We start from the raw sequence: 22968 nt of genomic DNA on the forward strand, positions 1-22968 counted from the left end.
ATGAGTTTGAAGCCCTGGCACCACAGGAGGGAAGCAAATCAATGAAATTGCTAAAGAGAGCTCAAAATTACAAAATATTCTTATTTTTTAAAAAACTAGAACATGTACGAAATATGTGTACAATACCAATATTACGGGCAGACTCCCGCTGTGCTAGGCAGTAAGCGTCAGTTTGCAACCCCAGACACATGTGCCTTCCAAATATAGGATGGAGGCTTGGATAAAGCATTGCATGGGACTGTTGGAGGCTGTGTTTAACCCATTGAGAAAGTGTGGAGATCTGTAACCCACAGCTTGTCTCCTTTCTTTCCTCTCCTTGGAGATGGCTGAATTATCCCGGTCCTCACAGCACCCAGCGGTTCCCCCCTCCCCATGCACCGCAATTCACCTGCATCCAGAGCAATCCCCAAATCCTCTGTACTCTTACAAGCTCAAGCTTTGTATTTGAAACCCTAAGCTGCGTTTCTTGCACGCTTGCTCCTTTCAAATCTTACATCAGACACCAGATTCTTGCCCGTATCCTTCTCCTATAGCAAATTCAACTAAAGAGGAGCCTTCGTCTCCTCAGGCAGGCTCTGCTCATGGGTCAGCAGCTATAATTAACACACACATCACAGGCATTTTGCTACAGAGCAAATTTTTGCCAAAGGACGTGAAGAGATGGGCAGCACTTGCCCTCCTGGGCACAAGCTCAGACCCCTCTGAAGTCAGCCCAGCAACCAGACATGGCATGGGACAGGCTCAAACTGAAAATTCGAAATGCTTACTGGAACGTATAGAAGAATCTGTCACCTGGAGCACCCCTGAGGCTATTAATTATTTCTCCTATCCAAAACAATGTAATCAGCCATTTAGCATGGGAGTGGATGGTCTACATGGCATCTGGGGGCTGGTTTCTTCCCTCAGCCACAGCAGGTATTTATCACATAGGCAGGGGAACTCTGTCCTGCTGCCCTCAAACACCGCCAGCTCCCACTCCACATGTCTGGGACAAGAGCAGTCTGAACATCACGGCAGATTTCCACTGGGATGCAGAAATGATGCAGTTAGAGGGGCTTGTGTGTCCCGTCCCCCCAAGCTTTCGTGCAGCCTGTGTGGAGGCTGAGCGCTGGTGACTGCCTTACTGAAAATAATAGCACATGCCTGAAACCCCAGGAAATCAGCAGCTCAAGGCACTACAGGCAGACAGTGAATTTCACACCTGAGTAAAACCAAGAGTGTTTAGGCCCATATGCTCTGGGAGTGTCTGCAGGCTCTGTCAAAAGGCAGCCTTGGCTGGGCTGAGATGTGGAACACATTTCACACACCAGTAATGAATTGTAAGTGCGTAGCATGGCTTAACTGCAATAATAAACATGAACATCCCCTGGCCCAGAAACTGGTGAAGGAGTGAAGCTGTGATATCTCACAAGCGGGCACTTGATACTGCAGCAATTATACGCGGAAGAGACAAGTTGCCCTACACTCTGCAAGCTGTATGTTTGTTTTTATTTACAGCTGTTTCATTCTAATGCCTCTGAAGCAATTTGGGAAAAGGTCCTCTCTGAGGGAGTTTTAAGAGCCAGAAGCTCGTAGCTGGAGCAGAGAGCCGTCAGGGAATGTAAGGGAATGTCAGGGACTGACATCTCAGAAGACTGCTAGCAAATGTGAAGCCCACATTTTGACCTTTATTTTTCTCCCCTTTTTTGCTTGTCAAAGACCAAATAGAATAATTCTGATATTTCTAAGGTAAGTAAACAAACGACTAAACAAAAAACCCCCAAGGAATTTAAGACCTGGCTTCTTTCCTCCTCTGCATTCCCTGCCCTTAAAAAAACATGAAGAATAATGCAAGTGGGCCTTCCAATTTCTGCATTTGAAAAGATTTCCTTTGCAAACCATTTTGATGTAGTTTATTTACTACAACATAGGATTCTTACTGTCTTAAAATCAACTTCAAACCAGTTTAGTCAACCTAGACTATGGTTCAAACCACAGAAATTGCCTTGCCTTCATATGATGTAACTTCTTTTACTAGAAAAAAAATGTTTGATGGTGCTTTCCCATGCACATGAGCATAGCTGAAAGTTATTTATGCTCTGTGGCCTTGGAAAGGGACCAGGGACTTGAACCACAATGCCCCAGCTCCTAGAAGACTGCCCTGGTCACCAAGATGTTTGCTATTTTGAGGTGCCTTCTGCCCTGTGTTTAACAGCCAGACACAACAACCACTCAGAACCAAAAGCCCTTCTCAGGAGGGTTTAGCTGTCATTAATGTCTCTAGTAAAAGGTGTGACTTTGTTGAGTTTGTGCTTTCTGATAAAAAAATTAAAATGTTTTGTTGAGAGATTTACAAATGGGTTCTACTTAAAAGTAGGCTGGAAACAGAAGGAAAGAGAGATCTCCTCCTTATGCCTACTGATGAATGCTCACTCTCTGGCTCTGGAATTAAAAATGGAGAATTTATTCTCTCAGTCACCTCTACTCAGGTTTTATGCCTTCCTCTAAATGGGATCCTTCATGTGGAGCGATAACAGTTTAATTGAAGATAGCCGATGGTAATTTTTCCTACTTTCAATTGACCTACTTGATCTCCTAATGCTCTGTGGAATTGCTTTTACCTCTCTGCTCTGTGGCATGAAAGTCACTGCTAATAATTACTTACCCAACTCATATGGTCAGCCAAATGCGAAATGCACTGCTCCTTTCTGGAGCTGCAAATAGGCCATCAGTGGAGGAATAGAACAAGCTGCATACAAGTGTGATAGACTTTGGCATTAAAAAAAAAAAAAAAAAAAAGCCATTAGAGTTAACGTTATCCAGCAATGACTATATACCAAAGTCATATACTCCCTAGGATTTTTGTGTGAATCCTTCAGGTTCACTTGGTATTGACTCCTGGCTGGGAGTGTTTTCTACAGAAGGAACCTTGGCAGCTGCACCTCTGTCTCTTGCAACAAGAGCTATGGATCAGAGTGCCTGTTCTCTGGGATAATCAACGCCGCTGTAGCTTCCTTAGGAATCTTCCCAGGCAGAGGGTCCCACATGGCACAACATATTTGCAGTATTACTTCCCCATTTCTCAGTTTCATTCAGCAAAATGCAATTTCATTTCAAGTGGCATAAATGCCAGGCTGGATTAGATCAATTGCTGTCTTCTCCACCCTCGGGAGGAAAGGACCTGGGCAATCTGAAATGCTATCAACAGTAGTGTACAAAACTAAAGCTACTATTCTTGAAAAGTAGGCCAATCAGCTGGATTATATCTTGATGGACAATCACTTGGTCTGACAGATGGCTGAAAAAATAAGCCTTAAAATGAAAAAAACCACCCAAACCCTATAACATACCCTCCCCAACAAGGCCAGAAGTGCTCACGTTTAGTTATTGAACAAGAAGTCACAGGAGGAAGGAGCCAACTCTCCAGATAACAATCAAGGATGAATGCCTCCAGCAACACACCAAGAGCACTGTAATCTCACCTGGGGAGAGATGCTCCAGAGCGGATTCTGAACTGGTCATCCCTGTCAGCACTAATACACTGATTAGTTTCTTTGAAAAAAGAAGAAAAATGGAAATATGCCTAACTGAGGACAGTGAATACCTAATCATTCCTCCAGTGCTGCGTGCAAGCAAGGAAGTGCCTGTTCAGATTGAGCTTGGTGCCAAGAAGAGCCACGATCACCCCTTCAGTCTCAGCGATGCTGCAGCATCACACGGGAGTATGCAGGACAGGTGGTACCTGTACAGGAATACCAAGGACACGTGCCCCCACTGTACCAGGAGATACCTCTGGCAACTTCCCAATATTTCAGCAAAGGACCTGTTACTTGTACCCCTTCCCTCTTAAGGAGCTGTTAAATATGAGCAGGCTTCTCTCCACGAGCAGACTGCCATCCCACCCCACATGGGCTTAGTTCCTTTAAAAGCCTCTGGCGAAAATCCAGGGAAATTATACAGACTGAATCATTCCCATCCATATGCTAGTGGAGTCCTTCAAAGAACCAGCAGATCTGTGAGGCGTGACATCTCTTAGCAAGGCCTGTGTTGACTCTCATCCAATATATTTGGCTTATCCCTTGCCATAAAAAAATTACACTCACACAAGGAATTATAGTCACACAGTTCTTGCCCATTGCAAAACTGTCTGTTCTTGACCACTATCTGTGCTGAAGTCAACAACAAATGGTCAAAAATCATCAGTCTAATGCCTGAAATCATCCTTACTTTGCTGGCTAATCACAAAGCATGCATTTAAAAAAACCACAATACATCATTCATACTGATTTTTTTCTTCCCCCCCCCCCCCCTTTTTTTTTTTTTTGATATTTAGGCTGAAAATATCATACCATTTCATATGGCTGTATTTCATACCATTAACTAGAAATAAAAGCTAGGGTCTATCTTTTGCTTTTAGATGTAAACTGAGTCACAGGATTTCAAGAGCTGAAAAATTCAAGAAAACACATACAATAATGTGAGACATGCTATAAAAGGATACAGACAAAGAACATGGAAATATGCTGCAGCTTCTTTCAGACAAAAATGAACACAGAGGCCCTGCCTCAAGGAGTTTACGCAAGAAATTAAGGTTAATTGTTGATTTTCTTTGCTAAAATCTTACAGTCACACTACAATTGCATATTTCCGACTGTGCACAGCAGTTACAGGATGCCCATCACAGGTGGCTCTGACCACGTCCGTTAAAGGTGGCAAGAACATGAACATCGAGAGAATAAAGAACAGTTTCCACACTCTTTAATTGTACTGCAAGAGGCACCTTTAGCAATGATTACAAGATCTTTATCCACATCCAAGCAACAGGCTCACTCTCTGATAACAGAGAGATCAAAGGCTTTTGGGTTGTCATTAGCAGGCAAACTCAATAGAAGTTGTTTACCTCACCCAAGCTAATGGGACTGGAAATATTTAATCAAAAAATGGACATACTCTGTCTATTACTGCCAAGATGATTCAGAAGAGGCCACTTAAATCTATTTTGTCAAACCATTACTCATCCCTTGCTAATAGACCTTTTTGGAGAGTCCCTTTGAAAAATGCACATTCGTGATCTGCGGGCTTGTGTACTGGTATTAGGAGATGAGGCACATCAAGAAAACATGATAGTAACTGCTGATGGGAAGAACAAGATGGAGAAGATGTTTAGTCTATATCTGACAAAGACCTTGACTTAGTCATCTTTTAAGCCCGAGAAAGCTGAAGTGACCTCATGGGGAAATAAGTTCAAGGAGAGAATAATTCTTTAGAAAAATTTGAGCAATCTACTGTAATTGACTTCTGAGCGCTAAGTGGAAGAAGGGAAGATGGAAGATTAAGAGAGCTTTTCTGAGGTTCGAGGATCTTGGGGTAGAAGAAGAAAACAAAAATGTTGGATGGACATCAGAGAAAATTTGGTGGTGCATCTTACAGAACAGTGGGTTGCTGCCCACCCGAGCCTTCATTTCATTCTGGGGTCACCGAGGGAAGATTCAGTGTCTACAATAAGATGTCAAATGTCAGACTCCCAAGTTCTTTTCCTAAACTCCTAAACTAATGTCTAGTCTCTCGTGTGGTCCTAAACGCCTATTAGACATTTGGGCACCAGCAGTTCTTTGTGGGCTTCCCTTTGGGAAGTGCAGAGACTTTCATAACCAAGGATGTTCACCTTCTGAGGTTGTCTTAAAAGACATGAAACCACTTATGACCCTGATACAGGAAAAGTTGATCCTGCCTTAGAGCAAGAGGACTTGGTGAGTTGAGCTCAATCAACTGTGATTTTTGTGACACCGGACTGAAAAGATCCCTTGGGTTCTTAGGATCCAAGCCACTGCTACATCTTACCACCTTTTTCATAAGCTGATGATGCTCAGGGACATCCCTGTGAGAACAACACAGTTGGGGGAACCTCCAGCCCTTTTGTGCTCTAGGACTGCACTTGGTACAGACTCTGCTTTGATAGAGTTTCTCTGCATCTTCCAGAAATACTCATGAAAAGCTTAAGATTCAAAAGCTTCATCAGCATGGAAATGATTATCTGCAAATCCACATCTGTAATACAGGCAGTGACTCCTCTCTGCTCTGCGTCAAATATAGGCTAGGAGCCAGGAGAACAAATTCAGGGGAAATCCACCTTTTCTCCCCTCTAGCAAACCTAAAGCAACCCAAGAAATTGTTACAACTTATTTTTGTCCCTGAGAACACAATGCTGCCAACAGCCCAGGGTGCTCTAGCCTGCAGCCAAAGCAGGCAGATGGGAACTTCAGAGCTGCCACGCTGTTCTTGCAAGTGAATTATTGATATGTTCTTCTTAGCCATGAGCATCAGACTAAAGTGGCAATTAAAACCATCCACAATGATCAAAAAGAAAAAGCAAAGATAGATAGGTACAAAACCAGATTGAATCTGTATTTGCCAGCAGCCTGCAGCATGTACTGTTATGACCGGCAAGGAAGGCTTCTGGGTCCTGATCCTTCAGGAGCATCTTTAATAACAGCCTGCATCAGAGCGGGCGGACAGTGGTGAGCAACGTCATTTCTGCTGGAGACAAGGGAATGAGCTGCTCCTGGGAGGTCACTGCCCCATTTTAGCTTCTGCGTGTGTGCAATACAGGCATTAAAACTCAGAAATGTAAAAATAACAACTGCAATCACCGTCTTCCCTCTTGCTCCCTGAGACAACAGCGATTTGTTTTGCTAAGGCAAGAAAGGACAAAAGAGGTCAGAAAGGAACAAACTACACGACAGAGCTGACCTTCAGCAGTCGCATCACTTGGACATTGCACAAAGTGAAAGCTTGGAATTACTGAATGTGAACACAAACCAGCAGGAGAGCTCAGCAACCCTTGTTCCTCCTCACATCAGCTGATTGTATCTTACAGACAGCTATTGGATTTTCACCTGGCAGAATTCCTCGATTTCAGTGGAACCGCCACTGAGTTTGGAGATGGCCCAGTGTTTCCACATCTTCACCTTCTTGACAAAAATACCCAATGAAATGAAATTATATTCAACTACCACTAATATTCAGAGAACAAAATTCACAGAAAAATAACTGTGCTGGTTTTGCAATATTTCTCTCATAATTATTTCTAATATTGGCGGAAGAACACAAAAGTCTGGAAAACAGGACTTAAAAATGAGGAGGTGACTTCCCATTACATTTTTCTCATTCCCCTTGCATGAAATATGCCTCACCCCCAAGCATGCCCTGGATTTTCAGTATGTTTCTATTGTTCCGAGAACAAATGATTCAGAAAAAAGTTTAGTCATTCTGATTTTACATAATGAAACAAAATCACCGCTAAAATAATGAAATTCAGTTATATTAGCCCTAATAACAGTAGTGCTAATTAAAATTATTGTAATTCACTACTACTACGAGGCTGCAGTGCCAAGCTGCAGCAGATGTAGGACTGTTGAACACCTGAGAGTAAAGATTCTCCCCAAACTGGTAGAATGGATTTATTTGGTTTTGGAGGTTGTTAGTTCAGCCTTGGTGCGTTGGGCAAAGGGGACTGTTATGCTAACACTAATTACACCGCTAACGGCAACAATAATAACACCTCTCAAATCATCAGCACTGATGCCATGAATGCCAAAGTGATGCAATTCTGTGCTGCTGTCATTTCAAGGGGAGCTGCAAGGTAGAGAAAAGCAAAGGTCAAAGAGGCAGCACACTCCTCCTGATTTACCATCTTGCAGCAATTCCTCTACAGAAGTTGCCTGGTTTGGGTGAAGGGCCAGGTAGCCCTTTCCCTTCCTCCTCCTGCATGACACCAGGCTGTGCCTGGCCCTTGTGCTCTGCGCAAGCCATGCTGTGCTCGGTGCTGCCTGGCCACGATGCCCCCACCCTGATCCTGTGCTGTGTGCAGGAACCATGTCAGGAGAAACCCTCCAGGCATAAGAGATGAGCTCTGGCTCACCTCGCTGCCTGCTCCTCCATGACAGCACCGGGGCAGTGCCCGACCATACCGCAGACCTACTGAATTGCACGGCTCTGCCAACCCATTGCCCACCTCACGCATTCACCTGGGGAAAATCTGTCACACAGCGACAGCTCAGACAAGCAAACCAACCAGGATTTAATTTGCAACCTGCCTTCATGCCACATTCCAACTTTCCTCCTGGCAGCTTTCCACATCCCTGCCATGGCTCTGACTAGCAGAGGTGATGCTGCTCTTGCAGCAAGAGCCACGAGGAAGAGGCACGCAGGAAGAGTTGCTCCAATGCTCAGCACTAACCAGAGCTCACCGCTGTGCCAGCCGCACCAGGGCTTTGATCCAGCTCACTGCCCTGGGAGCCGGGCCAACCACCCCCTGCTGAAGAGGCAACCCCAAGAATAAGCCAAACTGGTCCATAGCCTTCAAACAGCTATGTCAGTGCTCATACAAAACAGGCAACACAAGGTTTTATTTGTAGCAAGTGGGAGTGAAAGAGAATTTAGATGCAATCTCCAGCGTAGTGGCTTTAATAAACTACTAAAACTAAAACAACCACGTGCAACCAGTGAGCCCCTGAGAAAGCAACTGAGCTCGCAAATGTTTCTACCCTGATGGAAATCCTCCTCATGGGTTCCCAAAATGGACAGATTACAGGGAAAGCTGTCAAATTATTGTATTTCTTAGTTCCCAAACGTGCCAAGGGGTGGGATACACTGTGGATCTCAAGCAATTATTTACTAAATATCAGGACTTGCTCAAATACTTTTGCTTGAGAAGGTCGCGAGTGTTTCCATGGCAATGAGCTATTGCCTTGGTGACCATGGACCTGGACTGGTGCTGCTAAACCACTTTGACCTCTGGACTTCTGAGCACAGCAAGGAGTTCCCTCCTTTGCTGTCTAATGATGGGGTTTTTTATTTCCGAGTTCATCGCTGTCTAAAAGTTGCCTTAGGTGGTTGTGCTAGAGACGGAAAAGCATGAATTACTACAGAGAAGCATCCTCTGTTCATGCCTGTCTCTCTGCTACTGAACCCAGAATTAACTTTTCTATCAGTCAGGTGCAAACCAACCCTAGGTTCAATCCTGGCTACTCCCAAGCAGTGCTGACCCTCAATCTATCAACTAGAAAATTAAGCAGAGGCAGCACAGGATTTCATTAGCCCAGACATCAAAAGTACATTAATCTATATGCATTTAAATCTTTTAAGAGAGGTCAAACTGAGAGACAGTTATGTTAACAAGGAGAAGAAATGAGCTTGCACATTACAAAGCTGCTTTGCACATAAACAGGTATCCTCCTAGGCAAGGAATTTACCTAGATTTCTGTGGAAGAGTAAAAATGCATGTCTTCCTCCAAACAATCTTCAGATAAACTTTGTGCTATCATTAAAGCTTTATCCTGGGCTTATATAGCAGAAAATTGTTTCATCTCTGCCTCTGAGAACTTCCACTGCTTTTCTTCCCAAATTTATTGTTGAGATACGCACTCCTTTCAAATGACTGGCAGTCCAAAACCTGATCGAAACGAACCATTACATTAGGTTCTTTTTAAATTTGCACAAACCCTACACTCTGCAACTCCAGAGTGGTTTCTATGGAAATGCTAAAAAAATGGAATGGCACCTTCTGGGTGCCAAATTTGGCATAGCAAAAGCTTGGGTGAGCAGCAAATGCTGGGTGAGAGGAGTGTGAGGAGTGAATTAGAGGCCCAGAACACGAGTGCTTACTCAGAGCCACAGATAACAGGGGTAAGTTACTGCTTTGGCTGACAGGCGTTAACCAAACTGACAGCTGCATTGAGTATCATGCAGAGTTTAATTAACTGCAGGCAATGGGGCATTAAGACAGGAGACAACAGCCTGCCCGATTTCCTTATGGTGTGAACGTGATAGGGAGAGGGAGGGACGTGAGCATTTGCAAGGCAGAAGTGATCCTCATGCATTAAGAGGTTTCTCAGAAGAGCACTGGAGCTGCGTTTGGCTGCCTCTCAGAGCAGCTCTATCTCCTTAATCTGCAAAACTGGGCAGAGGAGTCCAAATCTTGCAACTTCCTACATAGTCTATTTTAGAATCTTAGAAACAAAACCAACACACAACAGGAAGGATGCCATTACTAGAAATATGTCTGAACTCTCCCACACCCCAGCCCCATCAATCTTGATGGCTTCACCGTTTGCATCATTAAGACAGAACTTTCACATCGCATCCCATCAGGATGGTCCTGCTGGATCAGAGCTCTGGCCTGCCCCGGGTGCCCACCTCCCTCAACACCCATGCTAGGTCCCAGCTTGGCTCCGCTCCGCTTTTCCCAGGCACTGAGTCAGACACAGGAAGGCCCATAGGCATGGCTGAAATGTCACACCTTGTGTTGACACAACTACCTTAAGCCACACAGAGCTCAAACCTGAGTGCAGTGACCCCTGGAGAGACACAGCCATGAGCCCTAAGGCTCTAACAAGACCTTCTATACCAAGTACACTATTCCCAAGTACATTTGATACTTTTCAGGTTGAAGTTCTATTTAAACACAGGTCAGAAGCTGTTTTGTCTTGTTTAAGCAAATCTCCATGAAAATCAACCAACCAGGCCTTCAAACCATCCACACGCAGGAGTAAGAAAGCTCACAGAAACAGCACAAATGTGGCAAGAGGGACCAAACGGCACAGTCTGCTCTTGCTCTGGGTAAGGGAGGCAGAGTATCTCTTCCTTCAGCCATGGTAATCAGGACATCTGCTTTTAAGTGAACATGCAATAAATGGTATGGAGCATTGTCTGCCTCCTGGTGAGCGGTCACCCCTGGGATTTGAACATATGGCTGCATCAAGTCTGGCTAGTGCCAGCCTGATTCTTAAACTATTAAACCATCCCCTCAGGCTCTGTATCCTGTACTTTCTGTGTATATTGTACAAGGGAAAAGAATTTGATTTGGGGTTTTGAGAATTTCAAACAAGGATATACAATTAGAAAAGTATTTGCTTCAGATGATGATAAATAACCCTGGACTGGAGAACCTCAGAAAATATCTGTTCTTCACTCACAAAAGTCTTCTGCAGTGCTGTTTTACATGCTTTCCCAAGAGCCCAAACTTGTTAACCTTCATTTCACTGCATGTTTTCAGAGGAGTGACAGCTGCAGCCATAAAAACAGCATTCAGATTTCATGCTATAGTTAAAAAAATCAAATATGTATGAAACCCTCTGCTATTACACGCCGACTAGCAAGGGGAAAGAAAGGAGTGGGAGGAAACCCATATCATTAAATCATTTCTGAAATACAAAAGGACTGCTGCAAGTTCAGGTAGGAAACATCCCCTCCACTGTTAGGTGCAGGGTCTGTCTGCTGGTCTCAGCCTACCTGTCACAGGTTAAACTTAGTCTCACGAACAGGGAGAATCTGTGCATGAGAAAGTAAGGAGCAGAGGCATGTCCTCAGCTATCAAACTCCCCACACTACAGCAAAGGAGTGATACCTGCTACTTTGGGAGTTATCTGCATACGCTGATACTCTGGCATGAGAAGGAAGGGATGTAAATAACATAGTTCCAGTCTGAACCTTAGGAGATCTCAGTGGCACCCTGAAGAAAGGACACAGCTAGGGAAAGAAGAGCAAGGAACAAATAGAGGAATGGGAATGCTTTTTTGGCGATCTTTGAGAAGTGTTTTGGTGGGCTGTGTTGTCCTCAGAGAAGTGGAGAGCCATCCCCTCACTCACCTCTGGCTCTAGGGGATTCCAGAGGCATTTGCAGCTCCCAATAGTCCTCAGCATAAACTGGGATTTCTGGCATTTAATCTCCCTGCGCTTCCACACTCTACAGTTCAGTCCCTTGTACTTTGGCACACATATCAGCTGATACCTGCCAGCACTCCAACGTACCATATTAGTAATTCTGCTTTAAAGACATTCAAGATGCTGATCTCTTTATTTTGGCAGCTTCAACAGACCTTAGCACAAGCGAGAGATCTTCTGCAATATGGCCCCCATAACACAGGCCATTTGCAAGGAGACAATTGCCCAGCAACCCACGCTGCTTTCACACTCTAGAGCTGAAACTAATTTACACAAATGACTTTAAACTGTTTGCACTCCCAGGCAGCAGTGACCAGGGATGAACAATGCTGACAGGGTTGACGTTTTGCCTCTGAACTCTTCACTAACAAAAGGAAAACTCTGATTCTCTCCCATATCGAGCAGCACCTTGTGGTTTATTTCCTCTTATTGATCAGATTTGGGGCAAGTTGGAGCTGTAAAGTTTCTGCTTAGACTTCGGATAGCTCTGAGAGCAAGGCACTCCCTGGGGAACAAAAAGCCATGGCTTTGTTCCCCCGGTCCCATCTCTAAACTCCAGGTAGAGCTCCTAGAAGCAGCCAGCACACTCTGGCTTCATAAACCACCTCAATCCAAACTAACTTTAAAGCATAGACTAGTCCATGTATAGTCATGCCAAGAGTCAGAGAACCACAGGATCTGTCTGCAGCAAAGTCAATTCCCTTTGGAGTATACAAAACAAATAAAACACTTCTCTTTCTGCTGCTTTCTTCAGGGGCACTATAGGAAAAAGTTTGGGATTTGTCTGTGTGTGGAACAAGGACAGGACAGGCAGAGAGGAGGTATTCATTTGTAGAGACTTTAGGCAGGAGAGCAAGCTACCAAGAAATACCTTCATTGGGGGAAAGAAGGCAAGCAGTCTTCCTGCCCCATCCTCCTTGGTGGCAGACTCCCTGCTCCAGCAAGCTTTACCACTGATGCTACAAGGCCTGTGCACAAAGTGTTTTTCCCAAATTGGGAGTCAGGCTGTCTTTAAGGCTGTAAACCAGACAGAGAAAACAAAAATAGAGCTTTAGAAGAATGTATGCAGGCATGCCAAATCTCCTTCATTTTTGAGTAAGAGTCTCACTCCTTTCAGATGCAAGCTTTCTCCCCCACCTCTCAAAACCATTTATAAAAAAGCATCCTGATCTTGTAACAAAAGATCCAGAAGGAGGTTTCAAGGAGACATTTAAAGCTTCATTCATAATTCTGGAAAATCTCACTGTCCCAGATGGAGAACCCTGGCTAAAACCTGAGGAAAATTCATGACTTGGGTTGACAGCAGCAGTAAACATATCTGTTTCTTTCCTTGCAGTGGTTCTTCTCCTCTGGTGTAAGGAGCTAGATTTCTGCCCTGAGCATCTTTAATCCTCTGCCTGCTGATGGGGACAGCTGGCTCTGCCTCTCAGCTCCAAGGTACCCAGAGAAGGCTGGTGTACAGGCCACCTGAGCAATACCACTGAATCTCCACGCAGAGCTTTCAGACTAAGTTGCTGTCATTTCACATGTAGTGCCAGATACTAACCCCACTTTGCTCTCAGGTGTGGCATGACTGTCTTTGCTACACCTTCCTACCGTTTTCTCAGTTAAATCTATTTTTAAGCCTTTCTGTATTTTCCAGGTCTAAAGAGAAAGCAATCACTCACGGGGGGTGTGTGTGTGGTGTGGTGTGTGTGTGAGAGAAATACACAGAAGTATTAAGTTAAGCATGACTATTTCCTTTGCCTCCTAACAGTTGAGAACCACCAAGCTATAGGCACCATTAGTCCATGGCACAGCACCATCATGTACCACCCTCCCCATCCTCTTATCTGCATATCCCCTTGTGTTAGACTCCTGTTGCATTTGGTTTGAATTTGGGCTGTAAACTCAATTTCACAGAGTCTACCTGCAACCTCCACGCATAAATACTGGTGCCGGGAGAGGCACAGTGCTCTGTTCCCATTCCCACTGTTATTATTACTTGTAATAACATCTAGCAGGCCCTGCCTGGGAGCCCCACCTGGCAGGGTAATGTACACAGAACAAAATGCAATCCCCGTCTTGTGGAACAAAAAATCCTAGAAGACAAAAGATGGATGGAGACAGACTGGGGAAATGTAAAAAACCAAAGAGACAGCCTCAGCTGACATGGGAGGTGGTATTCCTGGTAGACCAGTGGTTGAATCCTCCTCAGAGCTCCTGAGACAATCCAAGACATTTCTTGCTTCCCGCCACTTCAGAGCACGTTCCTCTCCAAGCCTTGCCAATGATGCCTAAGCATTCTCCCGCCCCACATCAGTAGGTTTGGCTGTCTCAGCCTTTTGCATTTCCTCCTCTGCTAACCCTGCTCTCATCCCCTGCAGCCCAACTGCCTTTCATGGAGGCAGCTGGAAGGATGGCAAGCTGCTGCCATGCGCAGTACCAAAGGCACATGGGCTGCTCGGAAGGACCTGGCTGGGGCCCTGCATGTTGCCTGCAGGCACCATCATGTCTCTGGAGCCACTGATCACAGCTACCACTAACCAGATGCCCGAGCTCTTCCCTGAATTTGTATGTTATCACTCAGGCAATGGGCTACCAGGTACCCCTGCTTTGGAGCACGGAGTGTGCTCACCCTAAGGGCTGCTTACCTGATCAAAGCCAACCTCCCTCTCACCAAACCCACTCCCATATGAAAACCATTCAGCTGAGAGCCAGCAGGAAGGCATAGACTCAATGCAACTCCACATTCTCTGTTTGCGAAAGCCACCTTCTTCATTACAGGCCCCTGCTCATCGCAGTTTCCTGTTGCAGACAGTGAACACCCCGCTGCCCAGCTGTGTCAAGCCTCCCTGCCTTGGAGCACATTAGACCGATTGTCAGCATAACGTTTGAAGCTGGCTGCCCATGGCTGTGATTTACGCACATTTTTGCAATGAAATGCAGCTGGCAAGTGCACTCTGCTTTCATTCTTGGGGCTATATTACACTTGGTTTATTTTACCTGCCAGTTGAAATGCAAACAATCTGTCTACGTTCTATATATAACCACCCGTTGCCATCATGTAAGTTTACGAAGCATGGGGCTTTCATGGATTCAGTCTCAGAAGCCTCGCAGGGCACCGTGACTGTTTCAGCTGACTCACTGCATGACCTGGATGGAAGAAATGAACCTGGTGGGTCCTGCACGCTGTGGCTACATTGTGTGCATCTGTTACTGGCGTTCTGCAGATCTCCAGTTTCCATGCAACAGCTTATGCTGGGAAGCATGTTGCTATCACCTGCTTAAGAAGTCTCATCTTGGCAGAGAGCAGATGTGATTTATATGGCCAATCCCTCACCATAGAGAACAACTAATGGCATAAATGAGGGAAAGGAATTGAACCATTGGTGGTGGTAAAACGTGCCTACGGCTCCACAGGGAATATCCTAATATTATTCCCTAGGCTAATGAGCACATCTCAGGAACCAGATCAGACTGCAAACTCCCCTTGCCATGCCTAGCTCTGTTGTTGTCCGAACTCCCCTGACTGCTCAGTATGTCAGCACTCAAATGAATTATTACACTCAGTTTCTGCACTGGAGAGGTGCTGTTCCTGTCTGGTAGGAGGCAGAGGAATGGAAGGATCTCTAGTATGCTTTCCCTTATATAGTAAAAAAAATATACCGAGAACATACAATCCAACAGAAGGAAAACAGAACAGTGGAGGAGTTCGTTAAATTACAGGAGAGAGTAAGAGAGAGAGAAGGCTCCATGAACACGACTCACAGTAGGCTCCCCCTGGAAGGATTTTACACACTTTGCCATGACAGCTGCAAAGTAAGGTCCAGCAGACAAGTGATCTAGCCCTGAGCTGGGACACAGGGCTATCAGCTGTGGATATTTGCCATCAGTTCATACTATCTTGACTCTCATCCTCGATTCCCTCTATCACGGGAATGACATCTTGCCAGGTGTAAATGCTCTACGTATGAGCTGCTGCTGGCTCTGATCAGAAGCCTTGCAGCCTGAACTGTGCACAGGGGATCCCAAAACTGTTACCAGGTGTGTTAATGTCCCGAGAGAGTGCCTGTCTGCAGAAAAGGGGGCCTGGATAAAGGTGGCCTAGAGAGCACTAAAAAGGTGGTATAATCTTGGGGCACAAAATAGGATGGCAAAAACACCCCTCACTTCCCCAAGGTCGCCAGACAAAGCCATTTTCACCTTCCCAAGAGGTGGAGACAGAATTCAGGTTAACACAAGTTGTCTGTTGAATGAGCCAAATTTCTGTCACTCTGCTCCCGAGACCTAGTATATGTTCTCAACAGACGCAGCTTCCCTACCAAACCAACACTTGGGGAAAGCCGTCTGTTTGCTGCTGGGACCTCAGAGGGGGAGCAGGGAAAGTACAGTTTGGTATGCAGCTGACAAAGCCCAAACACATAAAACAAAGGAGTACTAAGGGCAGAACGAGTCTCACATCATTCATGCAATAAGCACAGAGGCATTGGGCTGAATTTATACATCCTGGGTTGAGGGAATCTGTTTGCTTCAGGTCCAGCCAGCGTGTGAGTTCTTAACATTGGCTCATGCAAAAAGTTGGAAGAGTGAACAAGTTTTGCTAGCTGAAAGTGAGAATCTCAGATCAGGATAATATTTTATTGACTCACAACTCAAAAGGAATTTAAGCAATTTGCTTCAAACACTGCTGAAAGATTCTCCCCTGCTTTCTGAGTAAGTGCTGAGCTTTCCACACCAAACCAATTTTTCAAGCCAAAATTGACAAATGCTAAAAGAGAACATCACTGGAGAAGCTAGTTGCGGCCTTAAATCACACAGAATTGCTTTTACTCCAGAATAATAAAATGTGCTACTCAAACCCAATACTTCTCTTTCACTGATAAGCAATGGACCCCTGGGTGCCCACCAAGGTTAACTCCAACCTACTCCAGCCAGCTGCTCTGAACAAAATATGTCATGGATGAGGGATCAGAAAAGCAATTAAAAGCTCTTTGAACAGCAACAGCTTGGAACAAATACTAATTTGTACTTCTCTTCCGAAAAGTGAATATAAAATAGCATTTGTAGTGCCATTTGATGTAAATTGAGCCTTTTTATGTGGATCATTACAAGTATCAACAGCTACTTCTGCAAGTTCCTCTGGGAAGCCAAGTGGGAGTCTCTCCTCACAACTTAAATCAGAGGTCCTCATGGATGAATCCAGAGCTCACCCTTCTGCAGAGATAACACCAGCATCTCTTTCAGACAAATGAACAGGACTCTGTCCTTCTACTGGACAGCTGGGGAGCTGCGAAGCAAGGCAGACTGAAAAAGTAGTAATTATTTCTTCAGACCAGCCAGTGAAGCACACTCAGGAGCTGACACTGAGGAAAAAACAGTATTTGCTTTCAGTGGCACAGAGGCACCTGCAAACACAGCTCCTGCCTGGGCCAGGCATGTCTCCCCACTGCCCCAAAGGCATGGCAGAGTCACGCTTTCAGAGTGCACTGTTCCTGCTTGGTTGCTGCAGTGCCATGGCATGTTCTCAGAGACTCTGGAGAATTGTCAGCTGCAATGAATGCATAACAAAATCATCCAATGTATTGAAATTGCCTGGAAGATTAATGCAAGGATTGCCTTCTTCTTTGTACTTGGCTTTCCTCATCTGTGGGAGTGCTTATTTGTGCTGGAGATAGACAAATAAATAAATAAAGCATGAGAGGAGGGGGGAGGGCGGGAAAGGAACTCCAAACCAGCCAATTAACCTTTGAAATACGAGTTGTGCTGCTGCTAACTAACAGCATCCTGTAACCTCCTAATTACCAGCCATGTACAACGTGGCAGTTGGAGACAGAGCTGGCTGTTAACCCCACGGATGCGCTGTGCAGGAGGATCCGATTGCCGCTAATGACTGAAGTCCCAAAGAAACTCGCTTCCCATCATCAGCTGCCTCCTGCTACCCAGATCTCCTGCCGCAAACCGGCTGTGCTGCTATGAGGTCTTCAATCTGCCTCTGAGAAGAGCAGGACTGATAAAGGACAGCTCTATGTGAATCAGTTCCAGCATCTCCTCATCTTTCCCATGAGTCAGCTAGCTGCTACAGCAGTTATGCCCTTAGCCACAGGGCAGGAGCCTTGCCTAAAAGGGTACCAGGTGGGCTACATGCATTAAATGGGGTGGTGCCGGCTATGTCTGTTAGCCAAAAGCAGCCAGAGTAACTGTGTGAGCAGACTGCTGCGAGCTTCACATTCCCATAAAAACATCTATTGAAGCCGTGAGAGGATTTGGATATGGACAGGACTCACTCACCTGGAGGCAGCGCCCAGGACGGCAGCAGTACAGACACAGATCACCTTCCTGCCGTGTCAAAAGGTGCTACCCAAGTGCTGCCACAGCACATGTGCCCCTTGTCCTGCGGCTACGCTAAGGGCCAGCAGTAAAGCCCGTTGGGTTTTGCCTCCCGCCTGACCTTGCAACCTCGATGTCCTCATCCAGAAGATACAGACAATAATGCTCGATTGCCTCAAGAGGGCTCCGTGAGACCTCTCTGCAGAGTGCTGCTGTGTCCCGGGATGGAAGGCATGCTAACACACCAAGGGCTAGTACTGCTCTGTCTTCCATGCCATATGTTGTTCAGTACCCTCCAACCCTCCCACACACAGTGAGCATTTATGCCTCAGCTTTGAATAGCACTCCGAAATAAAAATTTATATGGTGTGCTCATCTATTTGCAAAGCCGCTGAAGACTCTGAAGTCTGAGAAGCTGGAAAAGAAAAGCAAGGAGCCACTAAGAATTTTTTATAGAAGAGATTGGGCATTTCCTTACAGACAGTGAAGTTCAAGGAGTGCTTCCCTGTGGCTGCCGCACTGATTGCAGCCAGTTCAATGGCTGAAAACAAGCGGCAAGACTTCAGACCAGGGAACCCCCTTAAGCTGTTCCACCCAGAGCAAATGTCTCCATGGCAGGTGATGTTTTGCAGGGTGTCAAGGCCCAGGAGTCCCCTGCTCATGCTGCTGTCAGCAGGCACAGAGCACAGGAGGCTGTCCCAGTGGGAGCCCCTGAACCCTCCTCTCTGGGTAACACTGAACTGCTCAGTAAGAGCAAGGAAAGCAGAGGAGAGTCATAGAGTAGCTATCTTTGTAGGCAGCTCCTAAATCCTTATGACTTGGGGAATGGCCTCCAGGTTTACTCTTGGGAGGATGGAAGAGAAGATGATGGCAACACCCACACCTGTTTAACAGCCTGGGGAAGGCTCACACCTTCTCACCTTGTAATACCTGCTCTGAGCAGAGGTGTGGAGTGACCGGGCAGCATCTACCACTCAGTAACCCGAAAGCTGTGATTAAACTGTTTTTCCTGGCAGGCATATCCAAAATGAGCCATTCTCACCTCCCCCTCTGTCCCAACACCACGCTGTGGGTTCATGACAGCTTTGCTCAGGCATCTCCCCCTTATCTCCACACAAAGCCAGCCCCCCACCCTGAGTCTTGCAGCCAATTCTTACACAAGGAGGGTTCTGAGATCTGAAATCACCCTGCATTGCTCACAGAAGACCCACACTTTCAGGCCAAACAGTCTGGGAGCCTAGAGCCGTTTTCTATCGCTTTCAGAGAGTGCCTCAGCCTCTAGCAATGCCATGGAGGTCACTCCATTGATAGAAGAGGGCTTGTTCGAAGCTGGGCTCTGACAGCTCCATGGCTCATTATCCCCGCTGCATACCAGAAACACTTTGCAGTCAGGCACGTGGAGGAACTTTTACAGGTCTCACTTCAAAATTCCTCCCTTTTTACAGGCCCATGCTGGGCAGTGCCTGTGAGCAAAGCTGGCGGGAATCTGATGCTCTGTAGCCAAAAGCTTTGGAATCTTTATTGCCATTGGCTTTGAGATGGTTTAAAGCAAATCTTTTACAAGGTAAAATCCAATATAAACCTGATGGCTACAGTTCTCCTTTGTTAGTAGCAAGGATGTAATTATCACAATTTACTTTTATATGAGCAATTGTGGACAGACTCCATATGATCCCTGGGCTTTCTCACTGCAGCATGCCTAAGGTTTTCCCCCAGCACCCATCAATGGCAATATCCAAGGACTGACAAAGCTGTATCTGCCTGACAAAAGGGTATCCATGCAGAAACGCAGCCGCTGCAAGGAATGAATGGTCTATTCAAAGCCTACTGACAAGGTGTATTTCCTAATTCTAAAACTTGTGGAACAACTAACCAGACAGAAAGCTGACAGCAACAGCTATTTCTTTGTTGGGTTTGGACACTCTCTACTGTAAATGTGAACTAATTTATTGTTGAATGGCTGAGGTTCATGTGTTTTAGCTGCGTACTTGCTTTAGATAGGATTTAAAGTACACAAGTAGAGAGAAAATAAAGTAGCAGCACTCCAAAGTATTTATTTCTGGGGTTCCAAGCAGAACTTAATCCTAGGAAATAGTGGAGAAGAAAATGCAGAGCCTCTTGACCTGCTTTTGGGTACACTATGCTACTCTGTCTGCCTTTCCTGCTCACTCCTGAGCGGACAGACTGAGGCAGAGAGGAGGAATAGCTTTATAAATAACCTTGATCTGGTCCTGATCCTGCAGGGGAGATTTTGGGAGAGCACTGAATGAGCCTTTCACTATCCATCTCACAGATCATCAGTATGAGGATCTCCTGGCCTCACTGGGATGCATTTTCCCCATCTGATACAGAGGTGTCATGAGAAATTCCAGAGTCTTGAGAAAACAGTTGAAAGCAAGCAGTTTTTCTGAGAAAGAAAAGCCCAGAAAGGCTTAACTTTCCCTAGTGACCAACAGGAGATACTCAGATGACTCACCTCCTTCTCCTGTTGCACAGCCCCTCAAGCTCCCATCAGCCAACAACAAGGACAAGCTGTCCTCAGCTGCCAGCACTGCTTTCTGCCATCACCATGTTCAGACTAATACTGGGAACAGCACAATTTCCATTTCCTCCCTCCAAACACTTAAAAGAAAGACCTACTTGGACCCTATGAGACCAAATTAAAGATTTTGGAGCCTTCAAGGAGAAACTTAACTTTTTTTTTCTTTGCTGCTTTTAGCATTGTCTGACAGTTTAAGTCTTTAAATAAAGGCCCAGGATCAAAGAATAAACTTTTGCGTGGGTTATTTGCATTACAAGGTACACTATGCACCACCACCATCAGACCAAAGGGATATTTCCACCAGAATAATTCACACATATATGAATAATTCAAAGCAAACAAGCAGTCAGGCTCTGAGCTGCCATGTCCTAACACATTTAAACTCTCCACACCTCAGCAGCGCTGCCAGCCACCTTCCAGGCTTTTCTCGCACAGAAAGATGCTCCCGCTCATCGCGCATCTACAGGATTACATGTTTATGGGGCCTCAGCCCCATTTGGTATTTCCAATCTACATGAAAACCTCTCGCTGCTCCTCTGGCACGGCTTCACCAGAGTCACCCCCAAGCCACCACGCCAGCAGCACCTGAACCCACAGAGCCTCAGGGCTCTGCAGGCCAGTCCCACACCCACCTGCTCGTGGTACTCGATGCCCATGCTCAGTGTGTTGATGAGAATGGCTATCATAATCCCCCGGTTGAAGTACTTGCTCTCCACGATCCTCTTCAGCTTGCTGCCGAAAGCCTTCCACAGGCGGGTGACCTTGTTCCTCTCCTTGGGTTTTTTCTTCTTCCTCCTCCTCCTGCCCCGCTGCTGCTGGAGCTGATCTCTGTGGTCACCGTGCCGCAGGTCCTGGGTGAACTCGTAGACGCCATTGCTGTCGGAGTCACAGCTGTCGGACTCGCTGAAGGCAAACTCGGGGTCCTCCAGGAGGCTGGCACAGAAGGGACAGTCCTGCAGCTCGCAGGTCAGCGTGCCGCCTGGTGGGCTGGGCAGCGGGCAGGCGGCGCTCAGCCCTGACAGCCGGCTGGGTGTCCGCCGCAGACCTGCAAGGGGAGACAGACACCATGAGCCACCTCACACCCTCAGCATGGCGGACGGCCCTGTGCCCCCACTCGGCCAGCCCTAGGCCTGTCCGGGGCAGAGCAGCTTCTGCCGCATGCTCAAGTAAATGTAATACCCTAAAAAGCTTTCTAGCCATCTGCCTTACCAAGCAGCTCTTGCTTTGCATCATTTCCCCCTCTGTTCCCTTCTCCCCAAGCCCTGATGCCCACCCTCTAGCCCCTCCACAGATGCATGGCAGAGGGGCCTCTCTCCATACAGCATGGCAGCCATTTTCTGCACTGCTGCTGGGGGAAGACTGACTAGCACATCTCTCACTTTCAATTATTTTTGATTATATGTGACCAGGCTAACATCATTAGCAGTAATCTGAGGGCTATCAAGCTGTTACACCCAATTTAGATAGCGCTTCCATTTAGCTAATAATGAGGAAGGAGAGGAAGAAATGGACCAAAGGTGGCTACAGACCACAGATCACAGCTTGGAGAGTCACGTAGTCCCTTCAGTCTCCTTCATCCCACCTTCAGCCTTTAATAAAGCTCAGGTGGATTCTTTGCTTGAGGCACAGGACTGAGTGTTCAGGGTGTTTTAAAATCAAACACATTGCCACATGTTTTGTGGTGTGAGGAGAAATGCCGACTGCCCTCACAGAGGCAGGGTACAGAAAAGAGTACGGACAACGTGTATCACGGATGATTCGGGTGGAACAGGAATCAAATTTTATTCCCTCATATTTAGGAAACAAATCCATAGTTTCTTCATATTTAGGGACCGGATATCAATGGCAGAAAAAAAATCCCCAACGCGAATGCAAGACTGCGAGCATGGAATCCTTCCTACAAAATGCCATTCAAGCATCAGCAAAAGCTTTCCTTGAGATTCAGGGAAGTAAGGTGAGGGGACAGTTCTCCCCTGCAACATGGGCCCTGTCTGGAGGTTGGATGGGGACACTTGGATCAGGTTTGGGGAGACCAAGCAAAAGGCAGTGGATGCTCCTGGCTCTGGGCCCAGGAGCTTGGAGCTCACCCAGCAGTAATGCTGCTGATTTCAGCCACTCCTGGCTGAATATGTCTTTAAAGAGAAGGCAGCACCAAACAAAATAAAAGCACCCTGTTAGCTTGAAAACTGAGTTGTGACAAGAGTCAAAATACCTCTTCCTTGTTTGAATGTCACTCAGATATCACTGGCCTTCAAAACAGCCTTGCAGGAGAGGACTGTCCTGCTCCCGATCAATACGTCAAAGACATCAGGAGGATCAGATATATTTGCCCCTTTACTGGACCTGCAAGCAGCACCAGTGCAGCACTGCACATTAGTACAGCCTTTCCGATCAGGACTCATCTAACAAGGAAA

The 22968-nt window shown here is 46.1% G+C and overlaps 1 protein-coding gene across 1 annotated transcript in view; it reads right to left on the reverse strand.

Moving 5' to 3' along the window:
- The window catches only part of CACNA1H (calcium voltage-gated channel subunit alpha1 H), a 254734-nt gene that overhangs the window by 62892 nt on the left and 168874 nt on the right, over positions 1–22968 (reverse strand). The window contains exon 10 of the mRNA XM_040592883.1: positions 21187–21599. Within this exon, the coding sequence (XP_040448817.1) occupies positions 21187–21599 (413 nt within the window). The remainder of the gene's footprint in view (positions 1–21186; positions 21600–22968) is intronic.

This window comes from Falco naumanni, chromosome 4 (assembly GCF_017639655.2).
Source record: "Falco naumanni isolate bFalNau1 chromosome 4, bFalNau1.pat, whole genome shotgun sequence".
NCBI classification, from domain to species: Eukaryota; Metazoa; Chordata; class Aves; order Falconiformes; family Falconidae; genus Falco; species Falco naumanni.